Genomic DNA, 26,747 nt, shown 5'->3' on the forward strand with positions numbered 1-26,747 from the left:
CATCATTTTATTTTTACTAACATGTTTAATATTAACCTGGCTATACCTTTAGAGAACCGGAAACACCGTTTGCTACCCCTTCCACGACTGGAGTTCGATGATACTGGCGTAAAATACAAACAAATCACTTTACTAGGTATAGGAGGAAAGAAAAGTAGTTCATCCATTTACGTAGACTAGAAAATATCACAATTTTGAGTTCGATAATTTTCATAATGTTTTTGTTTAATCAAAATGCAGTACTGTATTAAGAATAAGTGTTTTACTCACGAACTTAGTTATCCATGCGAACGTATTCATTATGCAGTGTATATTATGCTGCCTACACCACATTAGCGTACAATATAGAGAATGAAGTTAAATTGAAAAATAATCATAATATGGGTATTTAAACACATTTTTGAAAATGGTGGCCGTTCATTTCGATACAGGCTTCAGTTCTAATGTGCATATTATCGCACTATAGACTACTGCATCTAACTCCAATTGCCAGTTTCGTCCTTCGTACTAGTAACTCATGTTTAAATAATTCTGTACCTACTCTATAAAGAGTACCTTACGTACTGTAAATTCAATCTTCACTTCTGCCCGACCCGCACAGAAAAAATTACTCAGACATTCTATCTACTGTTCGTCCAAGTGGTTATGCCGTAGGATCGTAGAAAGGGGGGGGGAAATCACGTGACAGTTAATTACTTAACGAGGCCCTTTCATTTAAGTTATTTTAAACAGTTGTATAATGTTACGTAAATGACCAATTCCTAACAGAAATTAATGTTTTCAGAAAAGAGCTAAGACAGCCCAGCTTTTACAGAGGGGCGAGCAGAAGCAGGTGGGGGAAATCGGGATGCGACGTAGGTAAACAGACGGTACCTGTGAGAAAATATGATTCAATATTGAAAGCTCTTTCGTCACGGGGAAACGTGAACATATTTCTGGAACGTACTATACTCACTAACTCAGTGCTGTTTACTATATGCGGTCTTGATTCTGTGTGGAAGACACTTGGAACTTTATTAGTAGAAGGGGTGGGAGTGAAGTACATTCAAAAACTCAGGTACAATAAAAATTGAAGTAAAAATAAAATGATGTCCCTGTACAACATGCGTGGCATCAATCGGAGGTAACCGGAGGTCTCCGATTGAAAGCGCGCAAACAACCGCTCCGGAGAAAACCTAATCATAAGCACCACTAGATTCGAGATCTGAGACTACGCTTGGGTTAGGGTTACCATGAGAAGAAATTCTATAGGAGGACATGGAATCTAAAATAAGAGGACATTGCTGAAAAAAAGGAAATTGTTATGAACAAAATTAAAGATAAAAACAATGGCTCACCTTAGTCAGTTTTCTCACTAGTTGCTGGATCAGTATTACATCTGTACTCTACTTATCGATGGAGCCCACTTTGTGCACAAGAGCCTGAACATACAATCTTGTATCTTGTAACAAATAACTATGGAACTGTTCACAAGACATGTCCTTGAAATTATATTTCGCCATGATAATACCTCTGACTGTCTCCGTTAACATGCGAATTTATTCTTTTGTCCATTGGGCAGATATTAGGGAAAATATTCTCTCAACACTTCCATTGTGGCTGTTCCTCGACTTTGGAATTCCCTACCGAGTAATGTCAGGGACTGTCAGACATCAAACCAATTTAAGAATAGGCTAACGAGATATTTTTTCTAACAATTCTTGTTAACAATAATAGCTGTTTCAGGTTTCTCAATGTTTAATGGTTATATATATCACAGATAAATATCTAAATTATCTCATTATTATTATTATTATTATTATTATTATTACTATTATTATTATTATTATTATTATAACTATTTCTTACCAATGTTTATTATTGTCACACTAACATTATTTATCCAATTTTCATTATTTACTTTCATGTTGTTTTGTAATCTAGATATCAATGTAATAACTATGTAAGCAAATGTATTTAATTAGAATTAGAGTCTGGCTGGGCGGAAGAGAAGGCCTACTGGCCTTAGCTCTGCCAGATTAAATAAATAAATTATTATTATTAAATTATTATTGCGACTTGGGATAAATAAATAGAATTGACATATTTTTAAGAGTTCCGAGAAAGTTTCAGTGCTCGTAGAACTATTGGAATTGAAGAATTTGCGCCATTGTTTATCTAAACTTAAATCTTTGTCAAAATTAGCTTGATTGGCATATCTTTGTACATTGCAGAATAAAATTGATAAAATAGCTTAAAATCATGAATAGTGACATTTTTAGAATGTAAGAATTCAATGCATGTCAACAGGTCATCATATTTTATGTTATTTTATGTGCTTCAGCTATTGAAAGCAGTTAAATTCTTTCATAGGTTTTCACCATTTGTTCAGATATTCTGTGCATAATATCGCACATTATTCAATATTCATATTAATTCTAGTTGAAATGCGAAATGCCGGACATTTCAATTTTTTTTAAATGCCTGCTGGACATGATAAAATGATTAAAAAAGTGGACATGTCCTCCTTTTGCCGGACGGATGGTAACCCTAGTTGGTTTCAAATCCCGTTTGAGCTAATTGTAGATATAAATATAGTCAAATATTGGCTTGATTTTATTTATTTTTTGTTATATATTAAAATAGAAACAGTACCTTTCTTTTTAACATCTATTGGTCAACAATCTTCGAATCATCATAGTGATTTAAGTTTAGTAATACATAATTGTAGTTCTTCTATTTTTAATTGTAAATGTCTTCGTTTGAAAGAAGCTGCAGTTGTGAAATATCTGGGCATCATTGTTGATCAGCATCTGAAATTGTATTTTCATGTTTCTTATCTCTGCGACAGATTACGTAAAACAATTTGTAAATTTGCCATTCTTTGTCGTATTTTACCCATCAATATTTCATTACAGTTTATTTAGCACCTTTTTAGTCCACCAATCCAATATTATTGCGTAGGGCGGAACTTCAAATATTTCTTTAGATTCTCTAAATTTTTTCCAGAAATAAAAAGGGGGGATAATACAAATCTGCTTAAACATCTATTGATTAACTTTCTAAACTCATCTTCTCCGAATTTAAAATATGTAAGATTAAACAATTATACAAATATAATAATAATAATAATAATAATAATAATAATAATAATAATAATAATAATAATAATAATAATAATAATAATGATTCATTTTAGCTGGCAGAGTTAAGGCCGTAAGGCCTTCTCTTCCACTCAACCAGCAAAAAGTATATATATATATATACATATGCATGAACTTACAAAGAATTCAACAATTTGATTTAGATGAGAGTTACATGTATACAAGAGTTATTTACGAATTAAACAACAAAATACTATGAACTATTAATTAAACACTGAAATAAACTGTGTAGCAGAATTAAGCTAAAATACATAGAATGTTAATATATTTCAAATAATATTAGATAATAGAAAGAGATTATTATGAGACAATTTTGAAAATACAGCACTATCAGGATGATGTCTAAAGGAAGGAGTAACAATGTAGACAGTGATAGTTTAAGTCAGTATGATTGACCACTGAGCGCTTGGTACGTAGAACCAAGGACCCGGGTTCGATTCCCGGCGCCGGAGCGAATTTTTCTCCTCAAATATTAATTGTCAATATTACAGATATTATGCTGTAGGACAAATTAATAAATCTATAATATTCTCATAGCTGCAGTGCATATGTCTGTACAGATTACTGTGCACCTAACTGGGGAATCCCGCCCAAACAAGTCACTCAACTGAGTGCCTCCTAGGCCCAATTGTATAAAACTCTCTGACTAAAGATCAACTTTGATCGAAGATCGAAAAGTGAACCGAGTTCAGACACTTCTTCTACTGTATAAAACTTTTCTGCGATCAAATTACCTTGGTTCAAATGCAATCTAAGTTCACGTGAAAAGGATTTGGCAACATCGCATAAACAGGTGAAATAAGTGATGCGCGGACCATGTTATACAGGTTTGTTCAGTGTTGCCAGTCTAGCGACTTTAACTCTTGTTCAACAACAATTTTTTTTAACTTTTATATTGCTTAAATAGGGATTTATCACCCCATAGTGACAAAATTTAATCTTTCTTTGTTGATAATGAGAAATCTAGCGACTTTACAACTACTTTTTGGCGACTTTCCGTATAACACTCTGTTGGAGACACTGGTTTATTTGTGCAATGTAAATAATGGCGGACAATAAGAAGAGGTTGACTGTTCTCCAAGTTGTTATCATGTTATGGTGTTTGATACTGCTAAACATAATAAAGCTTTATAAAACGACAATTTTCGTTTAGTAATACAGTTATTTGAACATTTATGAATGTACCTATCATATCCATTAACAATTAATGGTTGTTATAAACATAATATAATTATAGGTTATGTTATTTGATACTGCTGAACACGATAGAGCCTTATAAAATATAAGAATGCTTGTGTATTAAGGCAAGAAATATATATAAACGTACCTAACATATCTATTAATATTAATAATAATGGATATTTTATTTGCACAATCTGTCACTCGTATATTTCAAATAGAAACGAAATAACTGAACTTAGATCATCTAACTTAATCGGAGAAATTTCTTCAGTCAAAGTTGACTTTAGTTTGAGACAAATTAATCTCAGATTAGACTTTATACAACACAAAATTCCAAGTTCAGCTGAAACAAGGATCAATTTAACCTCTGATCTAAGATTAAATGGTTTATACAATCGGCCCCTAATATAATGGCAGTTGACATTGGACATATACGTCAACATATATGCCTAACTTGGAGTCAGGTCACAAAGGGAAACGTTGAAGGAGGAAGGTTCGGTCCGGTGCTGTGGATTGAATTCGGCGTAGCTCAGTGGTCAGAGCGCTTGGTACGTAGAACGAAGGACCCGGGTTCGATCCCCGGCGCCGGAGCGAATTTTTCTTCTCAAATATTAATTGTCAATAATAGAATAATCTATTTTGTGCTGTATTGTGTATTGTTAGGACAAATTTTTTGCAAAAGTATAAAATTTACACGTGTAAGTACGAAGAATTGAGTCTTGAATGTTAACTTCCTTGCCATCCAAACTTGACGGAAACACTGAAATGTTATAGGAACTTGAGAAAACATAACACAACCTAGCTGACCACTGACACTATTGGAACGCTCAGGAGGCTGAAACAGTGAGAGATTATATTAACACAAAGATTCTACACAGTGTGCATTTTATAACAAAAATATCATGGTATATGTGGAATTATATAATAATAATAATAATAATAATAATAATAATAATAATAATAATAATAATAATAATAATAATAATCTATGTGTTGTGGGTTCCTATCACCACTGCATGGCATGCCCTCAGGGCTTAACCCATCACCGTAAAAAAACAGCTTTTTACGAAACCACCAAATAAGCTTCGGAATGAGACTGATTCTCTGGCATGACCACAGCAAAGGAATAAGGTTATGAGATTTGGTACTTGGAATGTTACAAGTCTCTATAGAACAGGAGGAGTAACATTAGTAGCAAAAGAACTAGCTAGATATAGAAAAGACTTTGTGGGAGTACAGGAGGTTAGGTTAGATGGAAATGGTATATCACAAATGCGAGATTACTTGTTGTAATCACCAATTAGGAAAAGGATTCTTTATTCATAGAATAAAATCAGCAGTAAAAAACATAAAATTTATCAGTGACAGGTTTTCGTATTTCGTACTTAAGGGTAGATGATCCGATATCGTAGTTGTAAATGCTCACGCCCCTACAGAAGGAAAAGACGACCATATAAAGGATAGTTTCTATAAGGAATTGGAACAAACTTTTAATCAGTTATCTAGATATCACATGGAAATTTTATTGGGGGATTTCAATGCTAAAGTAGGACGGGAGGATATTTTTAAAGCAAGTCGTACACTTAGGAATAAAAAGGGAGATTACTTAAGAGAAAAAGTGAATGGCCTAAAAACAAATAGTAGGAATTAAAACATTGGAGATTTATATAAGGGCATGAAGGAATTTAAGAACGAATATCAGGCAAGGGTAAACGTGCTCAAGGATGAGAATAGTGACTCGCTTGCAAACTCTCTTTCAATCCTGAACAGATGGAAAAACTATTTTGGGCAACTACTAAATGTACATAGGCCAAATAGAAATCATCGGGAAGAAATTCAAATACAAACTGCTGAGCCATTTACACCCGAACCCACACTTCCTGAAGTCGAAATTGGAATAGAAAAGCTGAAAAAGTACAAGTCTCAGGTATCGATCAAATTAATACAAGGGGGTGGAAGCGCATTATCTGGCGAAATTTATAAGCTTGTACTTGATATTTGGGAAAAGAAAATTATACCAGAACAATGGAAGGAGTCCATAATTGTACCTATCTTTAATAAGGGGGAAAAGACTAACTGTAGTAACTTTCGAGGAATATTACTTTTGCTGACGTCGTGTAAAATGTTGTCCAATATTCTTTTGAGAAGATTAACTCCAAATGTAGATGAAATTTTTGGGGATCATCATTGCGATTTTAGGCGTAATAGATCGACTATTGATCAGATTTTTTGTTTTCGAGTATAAGTGTACATACAGTACATCAGTTATTCATGTATATATTAATAAAATAAACTAGCAGCATTAAGAAAAATATTAATAAAATGAACTAGCAACATTTCTCACAAAATAAATGCATAGAAACATGCAGCTACCTCATAAATACTTGCAGTAAAAATTTCATCCAGATTGATTAATATTTGGCATAAGAAAGTTGGTGTTGAATCAACAAAAATGAACACAGAAAAATAGATTTGAAAATAAAATGAATATTTATGTAAATTAATATTCTCCTCCGCTACATTCATCTAGTAACTTCAGGAAGCCAACAAAAAGTTACTACATTTGTAATCAGAAATTTTAAAAAAGAATTCTTCGATGAAAAATAATTTTGACAACTCTTTGAATTCCACGCCCCCTTCCAGCCTTAATTTAAAAAGTATAAACATACGAGTATTTGTAATCAGAATTGAGCTGAATCCATTTGGGGCATGAAAATATAAATTCTGAATAAGTGAAATAGCTAAAAAAATTTGGAAAAAATTTTCATGATTTTCAGTGGAGTCTTCCCTTAATTCCATAATAATCTAATTTGTCTAGCAGCATTTTATGGTGCAAATATAGCGAGAAAGAACGAAGTGCATTTCAAAATGTCACAATTTGCTGAATTTATACACACTGGAGAGAAAAGAGGAAAGGTGTTTTGTAAAACCAGTATCTGAGGCTTAATGCTCCCAGATAGCTTCACAATACAGAGTCCAGAAAAAAAGCACTCACCCAGTCAGGTGGCTCTCCATGCCCACAGAGACTGCCTATAAATCCAAGGCTCCCACAACGCCAAAAACTGTGATCTACAGAAAATTCTTCAGTATCGTCCTGATGAATTCAGCAACTGTTATACAGAAATAGTATCCTGGCCAAGAACAGAATAAGATGTCTTAACAGATGTTGAAGAATCATAAGACTGGAAATAATTCAGTATAAGAAAAATTCAATATATTTTGTACATTTCTGTGGATTTATCTTTTAATACAGTATATTGTTTAAAATGCACATTTCTTCATGTTGACCTAATTAAATGCTTAAGTAGTCAATGACGGTTTGTTGTAAAAAATCCCAAGTGATGAAGTATACTTTCATCCCATACGCTTATACAAGTCAAATGTAAATTCTACAAAACACAGTTTTAACAAGATTTCATTAATGGATTACATTAGTGAAAGGACATTAGATTATCAAAATACACTATCTACCAAAAAGTAATTGGGCTCTGTTTCTGCCCCTTTAGAACTTCGTGGTACCATCTCTTGTTGCTATAACAGCAGCAACCCTGTCAGGCATGCTCTCCACTAGTTTGTGTAGGATATCCACTGGAATGCGTCGCCATTCCTCTTGCAACATGGCACTCAGTTGGACGATGGAAGTTGGCACCATGGTTCGGCGGTTACTATGCAGTGGTATGCAGACAATAATGTTCACCGGTTGGACTGGCCTGCACGGAGGCCTGATCTCAATCCCATTGAGCACCTTTGGGGAGAATTGGACCGACGATTAAGGTCTCGGGAGATGCGGCCAACTTCCATTGTCCAACTGAGTGCCGTGTTGCAAGAGGAATGGCGACGCATTCCAGTGGATATCCTACACAAACTGGTGGAGAGCATGCCTGACAGGATGGCTGCTGTTATAGCAACAAGAGGTGGTGCCACGAGGTTCTAAAGGGGCAGAAGCAGTGCTAGTTACTTTTTGGTAGATAGTGTATATTTCAAATGTACAACGGTTTTTGTCTCTCTTGTCAATTGTTTACACTTGTGAGGCATTTACTAAACGATTCACTTAGAGTAGTGGCAAGTGTAACAGAGAGTGCGTGGAGGGAGAAGGGTTCAGTTAACACTGAGAACTTCAGGAAGCTAAAAAAAAAAAAAAAAAAAACGACGTTAATAGATAAGAGTTTGACTCAAAGGTTTGGAGATCCAACATTATTTAAGGTTTATGTTAATATGAAGAAATCATTCTGCAAAGTGATTCATTTTACTCGGATGTAATCACTATTTAACAGCTACATGAATCAGATGAAGACGATGGTGATGATGATGATGATGATGATCTTGATGATGATGATGATGAATGTAATTTACACATATTTAGTTACGGATAATGAAATTACCGTAATTTTTTTGCATGTATACCATATTTTTCTAAATTGAAAAAGAAACATAATATTTGTGTGTTCATTTTATATTTTAAGAAAACACATCAATATCGTTTTATATTCATGATAACTGATAACGACTTTAAGTATTAAGGCTGGTTCACAATGACCCGGAAACCTGAATCGGAACGAAAACGAAAATGGTAAAATTGTTAAAATGTGTACATTTAAATGTGAGCATTCACAATTAACGAAAAGCTTCTCGGTGCCCAAGATCGGGAACGGAGAGTTGGCCAAGTTTCAACTTTGGCGTTCACGTTTCTGATCACAGCCCACTAGATTCATTCTATTGCCATCTAAAAGCTATTTTGTCGTCGTATATTTTGTAGCCGTGACATAACCTATGCATTATTTTGTTCTGTGCTGTGCACCATGGAGCGAGTTTTATTTGATGAGATTCTAATATTGAGTGTTGAGGGAAATCCTCACGTTTACGCTAAGCGGCGCGCCTCGTATATAGATGAGAAAATGAAGGAGCTTTCAATAGCTGCATCTTTGAACACCGAGCGTAAGTGAATCATATTTTATTACTGTATTGGTTGTATTACACACTACATATTCATGCTTCAATTCAAGAACTACTGTTGTGTTCATCTTTGTTCTATTATAAATATTTCGTCTCTAATTATTTTACTTTATGGTAGACTTAAAATAGGTTGTGATAATAAAGATGCATGGGCATATTTATAGTACCGTACCTAATGAAATGTTTCAGTTGAAATTTCGAAGTTGGTTAACCTGTGTTTATGTTGGCTGCCTTGTACTCATGAGAGAACGCCATTGGTCAATTATATACAAATAACGTCAGAAAGCGTAATATCGACTTTACATATCATTATTGACATGCATATCGATATGCATAGTCGTCTACGTTCTCGGTTTATTGTGAATCAAAAATTTTCATATTCACGTCCTCTGCTTCTCGTTTTCATTCTGGTTCTCGTTCCCGGTTTATTGTGAACCAGCCTTTATAGGCACTAGCCACCGGGGGAGCTAAGCTGCAGTGGGTTTGCCTGCTGATCCTGAGCTGCACTCGGACTGAGGGTTGGTTCCAACTTAGGCTCATTGGTTACATATTAGGAATGTTTCCGACGTTTTCTCGAAATGCAAAGTGAATGTCATGTAATTCATTGTGAATCTCCGACCTTATCTTGTCATATATCATCTCCCTATCATCAACCCCATCTACGCTATATAACCTAATAGTTGATACTGCGTCGTTAAATAACCGGTTGAAAGTAATGATTAGAGTTAGGACATGTATCCACTGAAGAAAAAATCAAATTACCTACGACACTGATATTATGCATGAAGTCATACGTCACAAACTGAGTCGGGGCTGTGTAGTGTCTGGTACGATAGCAGTGAGGACAGGTTAACGTTGCGTTGTGGTCGCTCCGCGTTTATACTCTTTTCTACTGTTGCGTGAAGTTCGATAATATTATAAGCGTCACGTGCTGCCACATTAAATACGTCATTGGAGAAATTTTAAAGATAAAATTTCACTGCAAATTAGGGATTCTAAACGAATATCGTTAAAGCAATACTGTAAAACTGAAGACACCTCTATACAATCGCTTGTTTGAAGCAAACTATATGGGCTATTCCATCTCAAATCGACCGAAATATAGAGAAAATTGACCTTGCAATTTTTAAATGCAATGAAACTTTTTCTATCCGTAGACAACTGTGATACAATGCTTTGTGCAAAGTTTGAGGCATCAGAACTTCATAGTGTTTAAATTAAAAATATTTAAATTTATCGTATTTTCATAAAATTAGCAATTTTAAACTGTTGTGGCTCCGAAACCCTTTCACCCAATGATCAAAATCATGGTTTATTTTGAAGCTGAAACGTTAAAGTTTATATTGACATGTAAACAGTTTTTCGTACTTTTTATGAAAATGGAGAAATTTAGATTTTTCTTCATTAAGACGCCTTTGTCCACGAAAAAATATTTTTAAAATATATGGTTTGATTCCGCATTGAAAGTACAAATAAACACATATTTTTTACTGGTGCACCGTTGATAAGAAAGTATGGAAAATATCAAACAAATAAATTAAATAGTACGCGCGTGAAGTAACCAGCTGACTGTGAGGCAGGATTTAGCCGAGACAAGCAAGGCCAGGAGACAAACACGTGATGTTTCGTCTAGTAGGTGCATAGCTGGGCTAGTTTTATCACAAGTTTCCATAAACACAGGAGTAAAATGACACCAACGCTTGCTTATCTTCAGCTCTCGGCCAGTGCGTGCTGTACTGCGCCGTTCAAGTCCAGGCGTGTGAAAATAATCTATTTAATACCCTCGAAACGTACTGCCGAGCCACTAAGCGAACAATGCCGAATCCCTGTTAATAATGCAAGGTTTTCTGAGGCTTATTGTGCTTACCACTCCTATTCTGTGAATGATTGGGTAGCCGAACGACCGCGCTCTTGCTCAAGTACATCACGCCTCACCGCAATAGATAGTGACAAGTCGCAGTGCTGGGCCGTAGTGCCTCCCTCTCGTAAATTCCATTCCATTCCATGTTAAAATAACAACTTTTTTACTAGAGTCTCATAAAACACCATCTACTTTTGAACATGGTCTCCATTGTTTTCTGTTCGCTCCCATCACATATCTTTTTGTAAAAGGCTGTGTTATAAAAATGTTACGTATATTCAAACCTCAGAAAAGAACTTAATAATAAACCGATTTTAGTCCATATCTTTGCGTGTATATCATGTCTAAAAGTAATACACAAACACTCCTTGCCGCTATCATATTTCCTCGTTTTTAAAGGCAGTTATGACTGAACTTTGAACTTGTACATTTTTGAACCGATTTTTATGATTATTTTGGAAACGCACTTGTACCGTACTCATAGTATGGCGTATCAAGTTTCAGTTGTGTAGGTCACTTAATTTTCAAGTAATTGCAGATTCCTAACTAGATAAACCTGACATTTTTTAATATACTCAAGACACCAGAGTAATATTGGACTTTTATGTGTAGTTGTTAATATTGTGCTAAATTCAAATTTTTGAAACTTTATTTTTTATTATTAAAAAATAAATGTTATTTACCTAATTAGATGGTTATAAATCGCCACATATCAAATCCCAATACGAATTTCCTTTTTTGTACACTACATACCTATCACAACTTACTCACAAGTTTCAACCCATTCTGGCAAATAGTATTCTGCAAGGAGAATTTTAAACACAAGCAAGTAAATGGCGTGGTACGTAACTTTAAATACAGTGCGTGTCCCTTTGAAAAACGTTTGTTGATAGCTTAAAAAATGTGGAACAGATAAGGTGGTAACATTATCTGAAAAATGGATAATTTAACTTTTCTCTCGTGGAAAAACAAAGCCTCGATTTTTTTGCCAAAATCTGTCAAATTTCAGTCATAACTCCCCTTAAATTCTTCTTACATTTAAAATTTATAATTAATTATTTTGGAATACATTAATAATACCACAGTTCATAATAAGACGGTATTTATGATCAAAAATAGGCACTATGAAAGTTAATTAATTGGCTTGCTTAATTTTTCACGATTCTTATAGCTGTATCTAGTTTTAGATTGTCAGAATATTGTTTTGTATAAAACAAATTTTTTAATGGTGAAAACTTACCTGGAAAATATTTTGCGTTGTTTTCAACAGCTATGTAACCACCTGTGCATTTACAAATCGAAGATGTTGCGTCACAAAATGAGTTTTCAATATGCGAGCAATCTGTATAAGTTGAACAAGCTCCTCCGATAACTGAAATAAAAAGAATTATGTATTATGCTGAGAAGCTAGTTAAACTTTTTTTTAAAGGCATGTTGGGTCCGATAAGTATAGTATCATTCAAATAGTGTAAGTTCTTCAGTCAATTACTTAACAATATTACATACATCGACCTTTATATTATTACAGGAAGTAGTATTTAAAAGTTATGACAACTTCCAGTATGCTGCATTCAATTTTCCAAACAAGATTATCCTCTGTATGAAGACTAAGAACTTCGATATCTGGAAAATTAGGTTTGTTCTTTGTCAGAAATAGATGAGAAATATAAACGCTCACTGTTGTATAGTAAACCGAGAAACATCCATTCCCACAATCATTAGAGAAGAAAATGTTACTCTTTCCAACTGCCACACTTATGCCCACGTGCATCAACGTCGGTTAGTGTAATCACCGGTTAAAATTGACACCTAACCGCTGGTTAAGCATTTTTACAGTGGATCGACCTCGGTTACGACTTAAATAGGAGGTTAACCACAGTAATCTCTAACCGGCCACATTCGAGCGGTTAAAAGAGATAACCAGTGATTAGTAGAGCAAGTAAAGCAAAATGGCGGCCAGAGCCACAGATGTTTGTTTCGAAGACAATTATTATCGCACAGTAGCCTACTTGAATTTCTTGGATAGAGCATGAACGTGAAGTTTCTTTAGTGGAAAGAGAGAATTCTTACGAGGAATTAGGTGACAGAAAATTTCAGGAGCTATTTCGTTTACCAAAATGTACAAATGGATCACTTGAAATAACACAAAAAGTCATATTTCTCCTATGGATCGGTTGCTTATATTACGATTCTATGTAACTGTTATTTTCTGTACTAAAAGGGGGAATACTCGAATATCTCTTTCTCTATGTCACTGGCTGAACAAAGAGAGGTTATGGATGGATCTTGGGATAATGAACAGTTCCCTAGTGTAAATGGGGTCCTGGATCGTATACACATTCCTACTAATCTTCTGCATCCTTTTCCTTTATAGATATTCCATCTTTATATATATATATATATATATATATATATATATATATATAATATTTAAATCTAGTAATTGAGTCTATCGATACTTCAACAGCACATTGCAATATAATCATTTTTGCATTCAATTTTCTATTTTGTACGATTTTAACATAACAGCACTGAAAAGCAAGGAAATGCAACTCGCAAATATAACAGCGCCCAAAGGCAAACAAATGCAAAACGAAAATGTAGGACACGTTCATTTCGATGTAGAACGGACTGAGCGCAGCCGTTTTTAGACGTTGACTATTATCTTTGCAGCGGTATGGATCCTTTCCTTTAGTAATTTTGTAGAAACAATGTACCATCATAGACATTAGTCTGGTTAAATGAGGTGTCAGGTAGCCACGTTTAAGTAATCGGTAATTGTGAATGGTGCACAGAAATTACATTTTAACCACTGTTACTGTTTAACCGTCGTTTCGTAATCTATGATTACTACGTTTTTAACCGATGTTGATACACTTCGCCATTAGGAGGGAACTTAACTCCCTCCTATAGAAACTTGGGAGTCCTTTTGTCTTCTGTTTGTCCTGTGTTTTCTTCTGTTACCTTGGACCTTCTTCTTAGGCAACGTATATAAAGTAGCGCATTAAGGTAGACTAATCCATAACACAACTGCAGTGATCGCCAAAAGCTGTGTCGCGACACATGCCCCTGCCTCCACTCAAGCGTAACCATGGCATCATATCCCCACCCTTTGTTTACAGCTATCACTTCGATATAAGTAAAGACATTTATCATCAGCGGACGTACGCATGTAATATTATAAGTGTGTAGGATAATATGTTTCGATGTCTTTTCGAAAACAGATAGTAAGTAAAAACTTAATGTTAAGGAGCATGGAAGGAAAAGTATTTATTTTGTGGAGATGGCAAAATATGAGATACTTAATTTGTTGTAAAATTTTAAATGAAGTATAAAAGAACAATGTACGTTGTCATTATTTTTCTTGTTATGAAGACTACCACACCCTTACCTGTAACTTGAATAACAAACGAACAATAAAAAATAACGGCTTCTATGTCTTAATCGGGGTAAAATACATCGACTTTTTTCGACGTATGTAGTGTAATTTGAATATTTCATTAATAAATAAACAATAAAAAGTAGTGGCTTCTGTGTTTTAATCGGTGTAAAATACTTCCACGTTTTTTTTTCTACGTATGAGTGTAATTTGAATATTTCATTAATAAATAAACAATAAAAATATCGGCTTCCATGTCTTTTCTTTTTTTTTTAATTAGGTTATTTTACGATGCTTTATCAACAGCTTAGGTTATTTAGCGTCTGAATGAGATGAAGGTGATAATGCCGATGAAATGAATCCGGGGTCAAACACCGAAAGTTACCCAGCATTTGCTCCTATTGGGTTGAGGGAAAACCCTGGAAAAAACCTCAACCAGGTAACTTTCCCCGACCGGGAATCGAACCCGGGCCACCTGGTTTCTCGGCTAGACGCTCTAACCGCTCTCCACAGGTGTGGACTCTATGTCTTAAATCGGAGTAAAATACTTCAACTTTTTTTTTTAGTATGTATTGTAATTTATAACTTCGTGACCAGTCTGGTACGTTTTTCTAGTTTCAAATATCTGCTGATGTAAAGTACACGCTCTTTCTATGGTAAATAAGAAAATAAATTTATTTTATTTTATTAATAATACAAAAATAATTAATAGAGGGATAAAAAATTAACATGGAAAAAAGTATTTATAGTTAATAAGTAGAAGAATATTATATTGCTTTCGTTTTTTGGTCACAGTCCGTCTCTGCACTGTTATTCACTGCATTACCTGAGGAGATACCCACTCCACCCCTCTCCCTGCGATATGGTGTGCGGGCTGCATTTCTATTACGTCACAATTTCGTAGTGTTTGGCAACCACTGGCTTAAGTCTTAAGTGCTGATTAGCGGTAGGGAAATAAAACAGGCGGATTGTATTGTCCATCATTTTGACATATCCAAACCTCTGCAATTTTTTTTAACTTCCACAAACTGTATAATATACTTTTTAAATTTAATTTATATTTTGTCGTATCATTTCCAATTCTCTTCTGTTCAGAGCATCGTGCTTACCTTTAAAAAATCTATTTCTCTTGACTGTACTTTTAATTTTAATCCATATTCCATACCTCTGCACCACATTTCTCAATGTTGGTTTATAAATGGGTGTATGTTTATTTAAATATTTGTTTATCCCATGAAATTCCGTGTAGAATTGCTAATTCTAATTATTATTCTCTTTGTTATTTCAGAATCATTGTTTCCATTGTAATTTCAACTCTCAAACATTAATGTTATCAGAAATGCCAATACACAGTGACATGTATTATGTCCTTACAGACTGTAAAAACGTTCTGTCGTAATAAATGGATATTTTCTTAGCATTCCAAATCTCGCGACAACTTACCTTTCAAACATTTTGTAGAATTAGCAACAGCGACGTGGTCTTCTCTGCATTTGCAGCTGTACCGATTTTGCGACTGTGTGTCACAAAATGAATTTGCAACACTGGAACAATCTTCATCAGTTAGGCATTCTCCTCCAATAACTGAAAGATTATAAAACAGAAAGAATTGAGAGTTGAATCTTGTTTGCCTAGAATTATACGTAATTACTTCTTGTAGTAAAATTACTTTTAGATAGAGCGATATATCGATATAGACGTATTTATGCCAAGAAATTTCCAATTAAAGTTTCTAATGTTTAACTGTCACATTATGAACTCCAGTAGTCCAAATATATCGTGCCAAATAATTTTATTAGTTAGAGAATGGAGCAAGATAAGTGAATGAAATAAATGGGAAATAAGACGAGAAGGGATTAATTGGTCTTATGTTCGCGTGATTGCTCCATACGTGTCGATGCATGCCTCATTCTCTGACGAGAGAAAATATAATTGCTCCTGTTTCTTTTATGTCTGTTTTACTAATTAACATCAGGTTCATGAATGTATTATGCCATGACTTTGTCATTATTTATTATGACATTGTGGTTGCAAATGGAAAGAAAGATTATATTCTCAACAAAAATATCTTTCGTGGCATAAACAAAACAAACTTACAGGCGTCTGCCTTAAAAATTAAAACAATTAAAAGTTCAAAAAAACAAAAACAAAAAGCCACGATTCAATATTTAATCCATCGAATGGGCAGTCGAGTGGGCTTGGAATCGACTAGTGTTTTCAAATACCGACTGTTCTCAGCCACGGCATCCCAGGCATCCTGGACGAGCTTCCACAAATCATCAGGGCGTCTTGGAGGGGGATTGGGCCAATTTTTCCGCATATGCTTCTTTATTTGTGCCCAGATATTCTCCAAAGGGTTCAAGTCCGGAGAGCGACGAGGCCAGTCTATCAATTCGATATCCTGTCTCTTCGCAAACCAGTCCCGAATCGAGATGTGTGGACTGGATGATTATCCTGCTGAAATTGAAGAATTCCAGCAGGATATAAAAACCTAGCATGAAGGACCATATAGCGTTCCAGCAACCGTTGATATTTGTGCTGTTTAAATTTCCCGCGAATACGATGGATTGTGCCCACTCCACGATAAGAAATCCACCCCCAACACGACATAGATACTCCACCACTGCGGGCATGCATGGCAGCATATCTGTGGTTGAGTCGGGTACCAGGAGGACGATATACAAGAGTGGGTCCTTCCTTTGTAGTAGGAAAGGTGACTTCATCAGAAAAGATTACCCTTTTCCAATCCCGATCACCATTTCCCACTGCAAAGACTAAAGCTCCTCTATATGCTCTTATGAACTTCCCTAGGAATGGCACGTCGAGATCTCAAATTGGCGGCCCTTAAACTATTTCTCACGGTCTGTTCGTGACCAGGGAAATTAACAACTGCTTTTCGGCCAAAAATTGCCGAGCGTTGATAATTTTTCTCCCATCTCCGGGCTGTCCTTTCTGAAACGTTGAAACGCCTACCTGCCTCGGATGCCGAAAAACCAAGATGAATCACAGCCCGTATTATACTTTCTTTTGTTCCTGCACCTCTTTATGGAGCCATGTCAGTCAAAGTCGCAGGCAGAAATGGCGTAATAGTTTCCTCAGAGAATTAGTCTCTACGTAAGTCTTAAAATAACAGTATTTATATCGCTAAAGAAGGATTAAAAAATAAAATGAAGACTTGAACAAGGCCCGAATTCACAACCTTCGAATCATTAAGCGAGCACTCTACCTCTGGTCTACGAGACCCAGATATGGAATGATTCCATAGTTCCGGAACTGCTTCTAAAAGCACATTTATCGTGTAACATCGCCGTGACCCGAAGTGGACTTAGAAAATATTCGCTTGTTCACGAGTGAGGTCACATTTTTTTTGACAACTGTATAATACAAGAATAACCCCCTGAAATTAACTATATTACTTCAGTTCATTTTGTGCAATTTCCTGTAAGAGTAAGTGAGTCCAATGAAAGGAATGAAATAAGGCATGAATAAAGTCAGTCCTTTTCCTCCTCCAATAATAATAATAATAATAATAATAATAATAATAATAATAATAATAATAATAATAATAATAATAATAGTAATAATAATAATAATAAAACTATAATTATAATGATATAAATAATAGTGGTGATAATAACACTGAATAATAATGACAAAACAATAATAATATAATTACAGGGTGGAAGTGAAGTAAACCTGCAGATTTTCAGACCGAATAGCTCGTGTTGTATGTAACAGAAAAGTGTAAAACCATATTGGTGGAAAATTCATAGTTTTCTCAGAAAATATGTTTTATCCAAATATTTAACACCCTCTTATTCGGTAATAAGAATAACTATTGCGAATAGGATTGTAATTTTTATTCACATCGATAGAAAATATAATAAAGAACCATTCATTTGTTTGTCGTATTTCCATAGCGTGAATGGTTTTCATGTAAATTTAACTTAAAAACCAATAATTTTAAGCCACCGAATGATGCGAACAGATTGCAACATTGCCAGAGAAGGAGAGGTTCACCGAGGGCCGTCTTGTCAAGGTCGCCACAACGAGAGGGCTGTGGCTCGTGTGGCAATTGTAGCAGCTGTCTCCTGTAAAAATAATCTACTACGAACTACAACCTTGCGATACTTACAGATGTTACAACGTTCTTACGTTAAATTTTAAATTTATGTTATTACTAGCCGTACCCGTGCGCTCCGCTGCACCCGTTAGAAATAAATATAAAGTAATTACATAATTAAAATAGGACATTTGATCCAGGGAACATTCGTGCTTCCGATATTACTTCATACAAACACAGAAACATTCTCTGTAGGCTATCTTTCATAGCTTTCGATTGTTGTTGTCGAAGGCCCCTTATAGACGAAGTCATTTGTTTTTTATTTCATTACACGGCCTTAGATGGCAGTTATTTTAATTTTAAAACTCATTTATCTCATTAAATATCAGTCCTATCAAAATTTTTCAAAGTATAAAACTTATCGGAAATGATTTTTAAAGAAACTTATGCTATGTAACATTTTTCATAAAAATCAATAATAAGCGAGATATTTCGATTTATTTAATTCAAGCCCCCTTATAACCCTCCTTTTAAATAATATATTTTGAATGCCATATAGCCTAAAATCTAAGTTACAACGAACTTAATTTATATTCCAATTTTCATCGAAATCCGTTCAGCCATTATCGCGTGAAAAGGTAACAAACATCCAGACAGACAGACAGACAGACAGACAGACAGACATACAATCAAAAATTTCAGGAAAGCGATTTTCGGTTTCAGGGTGGTTAATTACATATGTTAGGACCAATTATTTTTGGAAAGTCGAAAATTACCAGAAAAATTTCGGCTACAGATTTATTATTAGTATAGATACGTAAAATCCAGAATTATCTCTGTACAATGTGTTCGTACTGAAACAGATTCATACAAGCGGTTTACTCCGAAACTGTTATATTAAACATGCTTATAAAAATAATTATTTCGTTAATTACGTGATATATTTTTCTGAACCATTGCTATTCTTAATATTCCTAAGTATGGAAAACAGGTTCATAAACATTCGATTTTTGAAATCACTGAAATAGAATCATCTCACACTTAAAATATCACACAAGAAAATTTCTACTTCATTCTTAAGTACGGTATTGTACTGAAAAAGATATTTCGATATTCACAAATTATCAAGGTTGTCTTTTTGCTTTCATTAGAAAACTTATTATAATTTTACAATAATGATACACCTTGAGAAAGTAAATTTAATCAATAGTGAAACAGAAAACAAGAAAATACAACTTATGCTTTTAGTATATTTGCTATGACAAGAGACTATTTAACTTCGAGCAATGGAACTCTCAACTGAGCTGTCAATCATCTGGCCACTGTAGAAAAGACGAACCACGGCTGTGAAAAATGCCGTCTATGGCTCACTTTGACATGCCTGAAAACAGACCTGAATTCGTTGACCTCTTAAGGGGACACTCAACTATATTTTGGAACTTTTTTCCTGTTTGACCAATTCTTTTTCAAATTTGGAGAAAAAGTTTAATATACACATGGAAAGTAACATGCAAAATCTCAGCTCATTGGATCCAATACTTTTCAAAATAAAAATATTTCAATTTTTAATCAATCATTAATTGAAATATCACTTTTAATGATCATGTTTTATTTTTTGGCTTTGTGCATTTGACTGTGACTTCTCAATGAATAGGAGAAGAATTCTGCATATTGATTTAGTTCTGTCACGTAAATTAGTGTAGAAATTTAATTTTTCATTTCTATGACATTTTTTCTCCAATTTTTAAGTTGAGTGTCTGTCCCCTTAAGCCTTGGTTTTTCTGAACCGACGCATGCGACGTGCGAGGTGCGAGGCCCGCCTCGCACAAATCCGGACTACACGAGAGATAGCGAGTGGTTTCTGTAACTGCGAGATGCGAGGTCTGCGCACTTCGCAGCCATAGAAACCACTCGCTATCTCTCGTGTAGTCTGGATTTGTGCGAGGCGGGCCTCGCACCTCGCACGTCGCATGCGTCAGTTCACGAAAACCAAGGCTTTACATCTGTATTACGGAAAGAAGGAAAAGGGATGTGTTAGAGGCGACGTTGTCAGACTGCTGAACCTTCCAATTTAATTTTCTAATTAATCGTGCATTTAATCATAAAACGTTATATAGGTTTTCTACTCATTTAAGTGTACTCTATCGTCCTTTTCAGTCTTCAGGGTAATATCACTTCCTTTCTTTATAATAATAGTAATAATAATACCGGTAATAATAATGATAATAATAATAGTAGTACTAGGCCTAATGATAGCAGTAATAAGAGTAATAGTAATAATAATAATAATAATAATAATAATAATAATAATAATAATAATAATAATAAAGGCTGAGCACTGAACCCAAAACTCGTGGCTTATCTGTACTATGCGACGTGAATTACAAAAAGCGTTAATGATTGTATGTAAATTTTACACGAATACCATTAATTTTTTTTACAAAACTGCAAAGCAACAAACCATTCCTAATTTATTTCTTCAATTATTTCAGTATAAATTAAAATAGTACGTATAATACTTACCGAGTAAAGCAGGCTTCAACATTTAAGGCAAAAACATTTTTTTTAATATTGTGCCGCTCACCGAAATGTCATTTGCATTTTCGTTTGTATTCTACCTAAGGAATAAGCTGTTAAAATTTGCACAATTATACCACTTTCACCCCGTATTTGCTTCCATTATTCTCACATATCCAAACTGTTGTATTTTTTTTAATTTCAATACACTGTAAGTTATAATATAATTTTTAAAGTTAAATTTTGTTATCGTATCATTTCCAATTCTATCCAGTTCAGAGCATCGTGGTGTAAAAAATCAATGTCCGTTTACTATACTTTTAATTATTTTAATTTTGAATCCACATTCCATACTTCTGCACGATATTTCTTAATGTTGGTTTATAAATAGGTATGTATTTTGATTTATTTAAACATTAGTTTTATGCTATAAAATTCTGTTGAGACTAGCTCGTTCAATTCGATCCTTATTATTCTCTTTGTTATTTCAGAATAATTATTCCCCTCTATTGTAATTTCTTACTTACTTTTACTTTTGAGGGCCTCTCCACTTTTCAGTGGTTACCCTTTATTCCCATTTTCCATCAGCGTCTGTCATTCCAATCCTGCTCATTTAGTCCCCTATCATTCATCATCCTCAATATTCCAGCCCTCCATGAATTTCTAGGCCTTTCTCGTTTCCTTCTACCAGCTGGAGACCACTGGAGTAGCACGTTTGGCCACCTCCCTTCATCCATTCTCCTTATATGACCATACCACTGAAGTTGTCTATTCCCAATTCTTGCAATCACCGATTCGTCATGTTCATTATCCTTCTAACATCCTCGTTTCTTCTCTTTTCCAGCCTGGATATTCTAGCACCTCTCCTTATGCCGTCCATTTCAACTGCCTGTATCTATCAATTATGATGATATCAGCATGTCTAATAGAGCCATCAGAAGAGACGCAATCAACCTCCTCATAAATCTCTGACGGACTGAAGATGCGATGAGAGAACGAACCGTATTATGTCTGTTGATTCGGAGCAATTCTCCATGATGGCAGAAACCCAAGACGTGAGGAAGCGCTTCTTGCTCGTCGCATCTTCTGCAATGGGTTGAGTCAAGAGTTCTACCAGGGAGAGTACGTACAGGTATTGAATTACAGTTCATCTTACTTTTTTGGCCTTCCGATAGACTCCAACCTTCAGCCCCATATGTGAATATACTTTCCATCCGCTTTATAATTTCCAGTCTCATGCAAAACCGACCCCAAATATTTAAACTCCTTCACTATTTTAATTATTCCTTGGGGCAACTTTATATTTCGTCCATCTCCACCTATCACCAGGTATTCGGTTTTACTCATATTAACTTTCAGTCCCCCTGCTTCAAATGCTTCAAGGAGTTTTCTTACCATAAATTTTGCATCTTCTCGACATTGCGCAATTATCACCTGATCGTCTGCAAATAGCAGCGAGTGCACTGTCTCATTTCCAGCTGGAATTCCCATTCCTCGACATGAATTATTCCACTGCTTCAGTATCTGCTGGATATATATTTTAAACAAGGTAGGGGATATGCTACAGCCTTGTCTCAAGCCTTTGGTTGTATAGAAGGCAGCTGATAACCTTTTTCCTATCTTAACAGCAGTTTGACAATCTTTATATAGGCTCTGAATTAACGCTATTAGGGGTAAACTAACACCAATACCTTTATTTCTTCCCACAACTGCTTTATGGGAACCGAGTCGTATGCTTTCTCTAAGTCAATGAATACTAAATGTGTTTCCTTTCCTTTAGCATACATTTTTTCACTTATCTGTCTCAAATTAAATATATTATCCATACAACTCCTTCCTGTAGTAAAGCCTGCCTGATCTTCCGATATCTTCCCCTCTATTTCTTCCTCTAATTTCCAGTCTCAAATATTAATGTTAACACAAAATGATGTCAATACACAGTAACATGTATTATGTACTTCCGGATAGTAACAACGTTCTCTCGTAATAAATGGACATTTCCTTACCTTTCCATATCTAGCGACAACTTACCTTTCAAACATTTTGTATATGTGACATCAGCGACGAAGCCTGCTTTGCATCTGCAGCTATAATACCACGACGGCATACAAAATGAATTTTCAATATCGGAGCAATCTGCATTATTTCTACAATCTCCTCCAATACCTGAAAAATTATAAAAGAAAAAATTGACTGTCGAACCTTGTTTGTGTAGAATTTTATGTAATTACGTCTTGTATTAAAATTACTTTTTAGGTATAGCGATCCTTCGATATAGACATAGGGTAAGGTTGCGTATATCGCGCCACTTTAGCGTTTATAATTTTTATTGAACAATACAATTTTTATTTTCTGCATTTCTTTACAGAAATACATTCCCAGAAAATTTACCTTTCATGTAAAAAAGAATCCTTGAATTTTGTGTGTGGATAAGCTTCAGGGCTTCTACCGCGTTGTCTTGGTGTTATTGGCTGACGTTTCGACCGCTGTGTTGTGGTCATCTTCAGAGCAGTTGTTGGATAAGGAAATAGTCTGCCAGCTATTATATATATAGTAGTCTCGATGGGGGGAGTACTTGCGGTGATAGGTCGTAGGTTCTCCTTCTGGCATCTGATTGGTCCTACGTTGTCCAATCCGGTTGAGGTCTGTATGAAGGGGAGTATTCATATTAAATACTGGCCCTCATAAGGTCCGAAAGAGTGACCTTGATACCGTGCCCGATGTCCGGATGAAGGGGGGGGGGGACGCCGCGTACATGTGGAGGCCTGGTTTCTCGTTCCTAAGTATAGGTTGTAGGTTCTCCTTCTGGCATCTGCTTGGTCCTACGTGGTCCAATCGGGTTGGAGTCCCACCATCGAGACTACTATATATATATATATATATATATATATATATATATATATATATATATATATATATATACGAGGTGGCAGACTATTTCCTTATCCAACAACTGCTCTGAAGATGACCACAACACAGCGGTCGAAACGTCAGCCAATAACACCAAGACAACGCGGTAGAAACCCTGAAGCTTATCCACACACCATGTACACCAGCCGCGGAAGAATACGCGAACACTTAATCCTTGAATTTGTATTAATATTTCTGAAGTAGAATGACATTTTCGAAACACTTGTCAGTGGTGCCATTTAGGCAACTAGTTTCCTAAATAGCACCTGCGGTTTCTTAAATCGCACCTCTTTAACTGTAGGGAACAGGATGAAGGAAAGCTTTTAATATTGAACATATTGAAGAATATTTAATATGAATAATGTAATAAATGCAAATTACAAGTTTATTGAAATTAATGAAAGAGAGTAACGCATCTTCAAATGAAATTGAAAAAATAGAGCATAAATTACCTAACATTTAAACTTCCTAAATGCGTTTTTTATTGTTACACATTTGCCATGTGCTTCACCAGGCAATTCAAACTGTAAACTGCGTCACCTTTTCTCCACGATTATCTCGAAACCACCTAAGAACTGCTTCATGATTTATCTGTCTGAAATGTTTTGAAGATAGAAACATCTAAAGGTTGGGCCTCTGAGTATTATGACGAGGAAGCTGAAATAGGAGCACATCATTTTCCCGAGATAATCTAGCTTCTAAATTTTTGGAATTGTTCGTTTAGGTGGAAATACAGAAGCAGAACTTTTTTCTAAGGCAGGTTTGAGTGGCAAATAAAATGTTTGAGCTATTCGACAAACAGTTCACTGTTGATGTAACCTGACACAGAGCAAACAAATAACGATCCTGGAAGAACACCAGCTAATAATGCAGGATGCACTGTTTGATGTTTAAAAATTTCTGGTGCGCTTGTACAACACACACTTGTTGTATTAACGCCCTTTTCACCACTTGATATTCCACCCACCTGAGCATTCCTCGTTCAGTTAAAATTTTTGGGCCTTCTTTTGTACAGCTAGAATTGCTACAGTTGCTCATATCGCACCGGTGGGAATTAGGCACCTACAAAGAGGTGCGAATTAAGAAACTACGTCATAAGCTATTATTTCCTTCATTCTAGCCTATAATCACCACATGTTCGAAAATCGTACTAAGTTAAATGTTCTTTAATATTTCTTTTAACCAATAACATCTTAAGATTATGGATTGCTTTGCATACAAATCCGTTATTTAGTTACAAAATGTTAGCTAAATTTACATCCAACTGAGCGATTATATTAGATACTCTATCACTACATTGCTAGCACAAAGAAGTGGCAGGAGTCAAGTGACATGGTGGAAGTTCATATGGTAGATTGTAACAATACCACTAGATGCCACACTACTACAGTAACTTGTTTTAAACTAGCAGTGGTGCCATTTAGGAAGCGGTGCGATTTATGCTACTCTATCCTATTTATGTCAAAAAATTCCCACTTAAAGTGTATAATGTATGAACTCCAGTAGTCCAAATACACCATGTCAAATAATTTTATTACTTGGAGGATGAAGTGAGAATAATGAATGAAATAAATGGGAATTAGGAGAAGCGATTAAAAGGTACGCGAACAAGCGTCCTTGCAAGGGAAATTGGGGCTGATTGCTTGGAATCAATTTGAAAATGCCGACACATCACTCCATACATGAAGACTTCGCATATCAGCAAACATTGCAAAATCCTTCCGCGCCCCAAGAGCTGAATGGTCCTATGTTGGCGCCTGAGAATGAGGTATGCATCGACACGTATGGAGCAAAAACAGTTTACGTGACGTAACAGATACTGTAATTATTTTAAGCTAACAGCCTAACATTTAGATTCGAATAAATGCGGCATGTTACCACAGCATCATGAAGCCTCGAGGACACTTATCGGGTTGTTTCTAAAGGATTTTCCCTTATGAAGATACGAATTTTTATGCCTGAATTACCTGAAACTGTCCACACCTGTGGAGTAACGGCTAGCACTTCTGGCCGCGAAACCAGGTGGCCCGGGTTCGATTCCCGGTCGGGGCAAGTTATCTGGTTGAGGTTTTTTCCGGGGTTTTCATTCAACCCAATATGAGCAAATGCTGGGTAACTTTCGGTGCTGGACTCCGGACTCATTTCACCGGCATTATCACCTTCATCTCATCCAGGCGCTAAATAACCTAAGCTGTTGATAAAGCGTCGTAAAATAACCTACTAAAAATTACCTGAAACTGGCTAGCCATTATAATTTCCACTATTACTGTACATAATGTCGCAGGAATATAACAATTTTATTTTCAATTTAACACAGCATCTACTCAGTGTTATAATACAGTGCAAGGAGCAAACAGTAGTAACAGAAACTGATTGACCGACCAACACTTCTATCTCTGTGTTTAGGTTAGTGTTTTGAATGGTGATGCACCATTACACAAGCTGTTTGTTATGTTTATTTTTGCAACTCTCTGCTATCGACTCCACCTACCAATCACATTCATTTGTGACAGCCTTAATTAATTTTCCAAGTGCTTCAAAAATCCTATTTCCTTCTCGCGTTTAGAAAAACAGCAAGTTTGCAATTAAAACTTAGAATATCTATAATAGGCGAACTTTGAGACAGGGAACTACTTAACGTCGAGTTCTAGACGCCATAAAGAAGTTCTTAGTCCTGCAACGAATAGGAAGGGCTTCAGACACGTGCATTTGTTAACATGTGGAGTCTTCTTCTATAGA

General features: G+C 35.3%; 1 protein-coding gene across 1 annotated transcript in view; it reads right to left on the reverse strand.

Moving 5' to 3' along the window:
- Positions 1-4,958: 4,958 nt before the first annotated feature.
- LOC138703048 (multiple epidermal growth factor-like domains protein 10) overlaps positions 4,959-26,747 on the reverse strand; it is a 53,808-nt gene continuing 32,019 nt past the window's right edge. Inside the window, exons 6-10 of the mRNA XM_069830585.1 lie at positions 23,130-23,264; positions 15,962-16,102; positions 12,380-12,511; positions 7,321-7,456; positions 4,959-5,160 (exon numbers count right to left, since the gene is read on the reverse strand). Coding sequence (XP_069686686.1) covers positions 7,395-7,456; positions 12,380-12,511; positions 15,962-16,102; positions 23,130-23,264 — 470 coding nt within the window. The 3' untranslated portion in view covers positions 4,959-5,160; positions 7,321-7,394. The remainder of the gene's footprint in view (positions 5,161-7,320; positions 7,457-12,379; positions 12,512-15,961; positions 16,103-23,129; positions 23,265-26,747) is intronic.

This window comes from Periplaneta americana, chromosome 7 (genome assembly GCF_040183065.1).
Source record: "Periplaneta americana isolate PAMFEO1 chromosome 7, P.americana_PAMFEO1_priV1, whole genome shotgun sequence".
Taxonomy (NCBI): domain Eukaryota; kingdom Metazoa; phylum Arthropoda; class Insecta; order Blattodea; family Blattidae; genus Periplaneta; species Periplaneta americana.